The following is an 8345-nucleotide window of genomic DNA, read 5'->3' as shown; positions in this document are numbered from 1 at the left end:
ATTGAATCTGAATGCCTCTAAATCGGAATTTATAACATTTTGTCAAAAAAATGATAGCAAAAATGTGGATACTGATAAACTAGTAATTAGTGGGCATTATGTAGCCAAAAAATCAGAATGCAAATATTTAGGCATAATTCTTGATTCAAGTTTATCTTTTCATGCTCAAATCAAAACAATTCTCCAAAAAATGGCCCAAGGGATTAAAACTATTGATACAATTGGACAACAACTGCCGACATTATCATTAGTTGCCTTGCTTCATTGTCTTGTTTTATCACATTTAGATTATTCAGCAATTTTTTTACAACAAATTAATGCTACTTTGATGCTATCTCTGGAGAAACAGTTGAACTGGGCGCTAAAAAGAACATATTTCAGATCGAATTTTAAATCTTCTTCCCTTCTTCGCATTAGCAAATCGTTCATTGGAATCGAGAAAAGAATTGAGTTAAAGTGTATAACATACTTATACCAATATCTTACAAACAAAAAGAAGGCTTTTGAAAATACACTGAGACTACCGACTGCCAATTATAGGCTCAACGAAAGAACGAAACAAATTATTTTTGACAAACATTGTTCGACTGCTTCTCTACAAAAATCATTTTTTCATTTGACTTCTAAAAAATGGAATTCACTGCCCATAATTTTGCACAATTTAGAAAAATCGAAAACAGAATTCAAGAAAAAATTGAAAGAATTTTACGTGAGTGAATTGAGAAACAATCCTATATGTACTAATACAAATACGTGGCGTGATTACCGTTTTTGCTAGTTCTATATTTTTTAATTCAGTTTAATTTTTCACACATTGCTTGAAAGAGAAACTGTATATACTCTGTATATACGTTGTATAATTGGACTATCTGTAAAATTGTTTGTAAAGTTTTATTACCAGCTTGTTCCTAATTCTTAAATCTTAAATTTTCTATAGTATCCGAAACTTCATATACTTTAATCAACCAATTTCCGAACTGTAACCGATTTTGTTTTTTTTGTTTTGTTTATTGCTTGTTTTCTGATGTTTTTGTTTTTGTTTGATGTAACCAATGAATTTATAACCAATTTTATTATTTACACTTTGCTACACTGATGCCTCGGCTTTTTATTGTATAGTAATTCAAGTGTTCTTTCTTCTTCTTCTTCTTCTAAGTTTTGCCAGTGAATTGATAATTCCATTTTAAAGGGAAATTTGAAGGAAAGCTATCGAAGAAATGATTAGAAGTTTTCCTTTTGTTTTCACCCACTTGAAATGGGCTCGCGTGACCACACTTCTAAACGAGCTTTTTGAATGGGACTCCACAAAAACGGCGGAATCATACTTCTAAACGAGTACCCATGTAGTAATTTCGGTACCACGATAAATTCTGACGTTCTGGTTCATTTGAATACGAAAAAAAAATTAATGGTCGACTTGCATCTTCAATAAAGTGGGTTTACGTGTTATGTAAAAACAAATTAGCAGTCTCCAAAAAGTTCTTCAATAAACTGAATTATGCTAAATCAGTTTGCTATCATGATGAATAATTTTTTTAATGCAAAATAGCGAGTCAAACTTCCGATCAGTTTCCGATCCTCTTTACTGCTTCAGTCTCACTTTTACCATTCTTCTCATTTTTCAGCGTTGATGGTTTCCGATTGATCGAATCAGAAAGTTCCTTCTAATGATTTCAAGTTTTATCCGAATTTTGACTGCTTTTGCTGGCGAAATTGTTTTTCTGGGTTTGGCATACGTCTTGGAAGTTATTACTGCATTTTGTAAACCACAGAATAATTTTTTAAATGCGTTATTGGATAACTTTGAGCATGCGCTTCTTGCGTGCTTGTCATGGTTCGTTTTAGTTTTTGTGTTTATGAGGCGAGACCTTATGCTGTTTTCCTTGGGTCAGTTTTGATTTGACGTATTTTTGTATCAATGCGAAGAATAAATTTTTCGTTTCTTAGCAACAAAAACGATACTATTATTATAGACCGTCCTTAGATAAAATGATAAACAGGTTGCGAGTTGCAATTACACTTTTTTCGCAAGCAATAATTTGAAATTAAATTCTAGAGCCGAATAAGTAAACGAAGCTGTATTGCGGAGCTCCGCGGTGCTCCAATTTCGAGTACCACGGACAAAAAACCAAAACAATTTAATAAATTTTATAATTTTATGTTGGAGCTTTCTATTTTACTTGCCCAGCAACCGGCTGTCTTTGTTCTGAAAATATCGTTTTTGGCTGGTGGTTTTTCAGCATGTATATACGTACGATTTTTTCACCGAGCTTCAATCAGCTCATGTAGGCTTCATTTCTGTTTTTATTAATCAACGTAATTTTAATCGCGAATTTCTTCAAGAAAGATTTTACGGAGTGGAGAAATGACCGGTTTTTTTTCAGGTTTCGACTTTTAACAAGCCAATTGTGACGATTTTTTTTTCTCTCAGCTGAAAGAAATTTTTACCTGTGATTCTTTTATGTAAAGTTTTTGGGGGTTTAAAGATAGCCAGTTTGGGAAAGTTAACGCATAATTTATTTTGCGCTATTAACGCGTAAGCAACGATATAATTTTTTTGTCTTTTTTTTTCGGTTTGGTATTTCTTTTTGAAGGAAAATTTTCTCGATCTTACCAAATTCACTAACTTTCTGCGCGTTTGTACAGTTAGCGAATCACACCACGCGCTGAAAACGACTCTAGTTTGTAGAAAGGCAAGAAACCTTTTTTTTTCCAATTTTTGTTTATGAATATGGTCGGAACATTGTGGTACTTGCACAGCAATCGGCTATACTTGGTTTTTGGGAGAAAGTAAAATGCTTGTGTCAATGGGGTATCAGTTTTTAGTAACTAAAAAATTTTTCTCTACTTTTTGCAATACAATTCATTCACTTTTTATTCAAATCAGTGTATTATTTTATTTGCTAATTTTTGCACTGGTATCTGCAATTCGTTTTCGCCTGATCGTTATTTTTATGATTGTTGCTGTTGTTCCGCTGAGCTAGTAGCTACTGGTCGAGTAAACAATCCTCTGCTTTCCGAAATGTCATCCATCATGAACGCCTTGAATTCTTCAAAGTCAAGTTCGTCATCTCCGTCTTTATCGTACTCCGTAATCAGAAACTCAACTTCGGCATCTGTAATATCTTTCACACCTGCCGAAACCATCATTTGTTTGATTTCATCTTTTCCTAGTGTGCCGCTTCCATCTAAAAATGAGGTCAAGTTTTAATTCCAGAATCTTCAAATAAATTCATCGCATGCAATAATAATGAATCACTAAAAATCATTGGTCAACAAATGTGTTTTTTAAACCCGGTCTTTTTCTATTTCCAAGCTATCCGAAACAATTGTTTTTTGCAAAGTGTGGTCATTTTAGTTGTTTTTTTTGGAGGTTTTTGATCAAAGATTGGGCTTTTCCGCGCTAGCTGCCTTCAAGTTTTTTTTGCAATATCGTCTCCACAAAAATTTTGAGCTTGATTGGTCAAAACCTGGATTTCCTTAAATAGTGTGAACACAGACATAGTTCTTCTTCTCAGCAGAACTATATTGTTTCAATAGGCTTCGAAGATTTATTTGAGGAGCCTGAATTTGATACCTAAATCGACCAGCTCAAACGCATTTCGAATTTCCTCTTCGAAGCTTTTCGGTTTGATTTTTGGGTAAATGTCCAGAAAGTCTTCGAAAGTTAGCTCTTCATTTCCACCGGTTTGTTGGGTGATGCATTTCACACACTTGTTATTGTTGTATTAACCGCCTACTGAGGTATGTTTTACTTACCGTTCTCCCAGAATAAAAAAAACAAGAAATTGAAATGCAAGAAATTTAAAAAAACTGAGTAAAAATTATTCTAATGGCATCGGTTACCTCCATTTTGGGTTTTTAGTCAATTTTTCACGCTTACAAATTTTGGTAAAATTCTTGTTTTGAATAAAGTTCTACAAAATGGTAACTTAACAATTTTTAATTCGGGGAAAGGGAAGGGCTTGAAATTAACCGGAGTTCTCAACATGACCTTGGATCAAATTATCCATAGGGGTCACAACAACAACAACGAAGCACCTGGTCGTAAGGCAATGAAATTCCGAACTTCTGAAGCAGTTGTTGGAATTCTCTGCAGTCTAGTTTTCCACTGTTGTCGTCGTCAAACTCTTCAAACAGTTTCTTCATTTTGGCTCTCTGCACGTGGTCGTAATTTGCACTTAATAGAAATATGTTACTGTATAATTTGAACATAAAACTACATTTTGTAAGATATATTATAATCTCGGTTTTTTCACAAAAAAAATTGGATTTGAAATGTTCTTTATTTTGTTTTTGAAACTAAATTGCTGTACGGTGCTTGCTAAAGTCTCCTACAAATCAGGGTCGATTTCAGTATTGCAACCATCTCACCGCTCAAAAAATTACCACTTGTCACTTGATTAAACCTGTTTTTGCCAAAATATTTCCGTTGACGTGGGGAGGGATTGAAGGCCATTTTTGGCGTAGTTTGTACCAATGTTTTCTCTTCACTGAATTGATTCAGTAATGAAGTTTATGGAGCTGGAAAAATCAATTTGGTTAAGGAAATTCGAGAACATTTTTTCTTTTTTATTGCAAATTGCTCTGCGCAAAAAGACGTGGACGTGATTCACCCGGCCGGCTTATAACCTCGTACACATTTTCACTTACTTGAAACTTTGAAGTGGCATTTTTCGAAATAAGTTTTTATTTTTGACCAACAAGTAGCACAAATATCACAACTCAAAAATCACTCCGAAAGTCAATAAGAAATCAAAACTGTCCAAAATGGAACATTCAAGTGGCATTTATTCTTGGATCTGCAATGGATATAGATCATTTTCTTTCTGCCAAATCTTTCAAGTTAGATAAAGCTTTATCACTACCTTCAAGACCGCCATTTCACAACACGCCATTAACATTTTTACTCGCTTTTGTTATTTACATTGCAGTTTACTGGACTGTTAACGACCAGAAATTATCTTTAATGGCTGCTTTATCGTTGGTTAATGCCTGGATATCGCATCAGTTGAGAGACGCCTTAAGACGTGGTCTTTGGCTTTATCCTGTAATGCCGGATACAGAGCCGCTTTCAATGCCTCAATATTTATCTGCTCTATTTTGTCTGTTTTTCCTTGAATTTGTTATTTTGGAAGTAACGTTTAAATATAAATTGATGCTTATGATGAATAATTTAAATCACGTATAGTTTGATGTTGTATATGATAGTGTAATTATCAATATCTTATGTGTAAAAAGATGAGTTGTAATTTTTGGATTATAAAGGAATTTTTTTTTTTCAAAGAAGTGCTGTGAAGATGATTGTGTTTTGTTTGATTCTTACGGAATGCTGATGTACATGTAATCACTTATACATGTTTCTTCTACTACAGTGCTGATTTAAATTAACCGGACAAAACTCGTTAAACTTGAAATTTAAAACCCGTTTTTCTCAAATTGGGTTGAGTTTAGGTGAAAACTTATGAATACAAAATTTGCTTAAAATTTTAGCAGAATTAATATGGTGTAATTTGTTTTGCGAAATTCGGGCCCAAAATTTTACCCCAAAAATGAGTCATTTTGGCTTTTCTTAGTTAATTAAAAATTACGCCAAAAGTACCCGTTCGATCACAGCCATAAGTATATCAAAGTGAGCCCCTTACGTAGCCCAATAAAATTTAAGAAGGGTATATTCTCCAAAACATTGTATAAATTAATTTATTTTTGCTTGATAGACAAAAAAGGTCGTTTTTACTATATAAAATACCAATTTTTTATTTAAAAACAATTTTTAAACGGTTTACAATTTATTTTTGGAGATTATACCTTTCTTAAAATTTGTTGGGCTAGGTAAGGGGCTCACTTTGATATACTTATGGCTGTGATCGAATGGGTACTTTTGGCGTAATTTTTGATTAACTAAGAAAAGCCAAAATGACTCATTTTTGGGGTAACATTTTGGGCCCGAATTTCGCAAAACAAATTACACCATATTAATTCTGCTAAAATTTTAAGCAAGTTTTGTATTCATAAGTTTTCACCTAAACTCAACCCAATTTGAGAAAAACGCGTTTTAAATTTCAAGTTTAACACGTTTTGTCCGGTTAGTTTAAATCAGCACTGTATATGTGTGAAAAAGGTTGGATTTGTATTTGAATTTCTCCGATTTTGGAATTCTTCAAAAACTGTTTCGTGGCATAAAAACATGATACTTGACGGCCGACATGGTTAATTAGACTTAAACAAGTTTCAATTCTGCTAACTAAAATATGATCGTTTGGTTCATACTTGAGAAACAGTTCACGAAAGTCCAGTTGGTTTCGAATATTGTACGTAAGGTCAAGTTTTTAGAAGTCTGTTTTTGCTTTAAAAAATATGATCAAATTTTGTTGAGCCACGTTTTCATTTTGGTTTTTTGTTTGATCTTTGCGGTTGTGTTGACCGATACTGCAACTTAACTGCTGAGACATTTAATGTATATTGTTCGTACCATTATTTTTTTAAAAATTTTGCTGAATGAAAATTGAAAAGTTCTGGTGAAAATATGAATAAGTGTGTTTGTTGTTCCTGTCATTTGTCTTAAGAATTAAATTAATCATTTGTTTTGTAATACAATTTCGAAAACAGAAAATTTTTTGAATTGACAGTTGTCACTTCGTATGAACATTTGTTTTTTAAATTTACTTATTGCTTCGACATCCAAAAACAAATAGTCAATTGTACGATTTTTGTAGCTGCTACAATAAGCGAGTGGACAAATAAAAATCAAATTCAGAACAAGACTGCTCGTATCAGGGCGAAGCCCTGAATGTTCCGACTGCCTTTTAAGGTTTATGGAGCAGTAATAACATTTAAAAATTCAATGAAATAAAAAAAATTAAAAATTTTTTCTTCTAAAATTTGAAATTTTTTATGAAAATCATCTCCCCACACGCCATATAAAATACAAAAGGATAGATATTGCTCCTTCTAACAAACCATTTATGGCAAATAAGCTTCTTTTAATCAATTTGGAACGATTTCTAAGACGGATTAACTCTCCGCTTAGGCGTTAATAGCGCGAAATATATCGCGCGTTAATTGTCCCAAAATGGCAATCTTTAAACCCCCGTAACTTTACGAAAAATAATAAGGTATTTAAAAATTCCGTCAAAAATAGCTAGTTAAAAAGTCGAAATTTGTCTGAAGAAAAAAAACCCACCCCGAGCACAAATATTGGGTTACTTTCGTATCGAAAGTCGGAACAATAAGGCTAGAATTTTTCTGATAATACAAGATGGTGGAACAATTTTGTTCATATGTTTGTTTAAGAAGTTTTAATTATGGCTATAGCCATATTTTAGTTAAATGATCTTGGCGTAATGAAGAAAACCTTAAAGCTAAATTAAGTTTTCTTAGATTGCCTTCTTTGCTATCTTGAGTTTTTGTTTAATTATTTGGTTGGTCCAATTTTTGAAGAAAAAACATGCTAAACCAATTTTCCATAAAATATTTTAAAAATTTCGATTTATACTCTTGTTGATTTTATAGGTCTTGTAATCATTTGCGGTTAAGCAGGACGACCGTATTTAACTAAATAAGCGGGCTGCATGCATGCATAGTTTGTAAGAACGGAGCTCCTAATATGACTAATGAAAGCGAAGTGGAAAGCTAATCGGTTTGTTAACTTTATCACGATTTCGTCAGCTCCACGTGTTTTAACCTAGACGAGACACGATACCCTAATAAACATTGACCAAATTGTATTTTTAGTTCCACGTCAAATGAATTGTAAACAGATCCTCGGTGCTGTAATACTTTATATGACGTAAAATGTAAAATGGGGATTGGTAGAAAAGTATTAGAAGGTCGAGTTCAACTGAAAGAAATTGAAATACGCGAAAATGGCAAAAAGCTCATTGTATTTGCTCAATGATGGAAAAATCTTCTTCAACCCTGCTTTTCATAAATGTCATTTTCAATATTTTGAAAGTTATTTTGTTTATCATTTTAAATCGTTTTATTTATAATCAAAAGTGATTACATAAACACTAAACTTTTTTAACCTTTATTTTTTGTTAATATTTTTGTTTGGAACAAATTGTTATTTGAGCTAGATTTGCCAGCTGTACTTCGTTTGTCTTTAATTTTTGAAAGACAATAAATTTGCTATTGTTTTTTTTCTATAGAACACCGTTTCTTTTTCTATTTCTGATTTTTTTGAGTGTCTAACGTTGTCAAAATGAGCTTTTATGACAGATTCTATTTTAAGTACTTTTTTTGCGTTTCCTGATTTTGAATATTGTCTTTTTTAAAGCAATTTGTTTCACTTCTCATTTATTGGTTACACTGTTGGTTAGTGTACGTTTCTTATGCTATGTAAC

General features: G+C 32.5%; 1 protein-coding gene across 1 annotated transcript; it reads left to right on the top strand.

Moving 5' to 3' along the window:
• Positions 1-1629: 1629 nt before the first annotated feature.
• Positions 1630-5208, top strand: LOC134855446 (transmembrane protein 267-like). The gene is made up of 2 exons (XM_063871976.1): positions 1630-1887; positions 4785-5208. The coding sequence occupies exons 1-2, from the start codon at positions 1668-1670 to the stop codon at positions 5189-5191; spliced, it is 627 nt and encodes a 208-aa protein (XP_063728046.1). The 5' UTR covers positions 1630-1667; the 3' UTR covers positions 5192-5208.
• Positions 5209-8345: the final 3137 nt, after the last annotated feature.

Source organism: Symsagittifera roscoffensis, chromosome 10 (genome assembly GCF_963678635.1).
Source record: "Symsagittifera roscoffensis chromosome 10, txSymRosc1.1, whole genome shotgun sequence".
NCBI lineage: Eukaryota > Metazoa > Xenacoelomorpha > Acoela > Convolutidae > Symsagittifera > Symsagittifera roscoffensis.
The sequence above is the reverse complement of the archived record's forward strand: the minus strand, read 5'-3'. Positions and strand labels throughout refer to the sequence as shown.

What these genes read in the sequence shown, in the direction of transcription:
- LOC134855446 (XM_063871976.1), top strand. Translation starts at nt 1,668, where the DNA reads ATGATTTCAAGTTTTATCCGAATTTTGACTGCTTTTGCTGGCGAAATT. An exon ending in CCTTATGCTGTTTTCCTTGG is followed by an intron (nt 1,888 to 4,784) that starts GTCAGTTTTGAT and finishes GGAACATTCAAG; the next exon opens with TGGCATTTATTCTTGGATCT.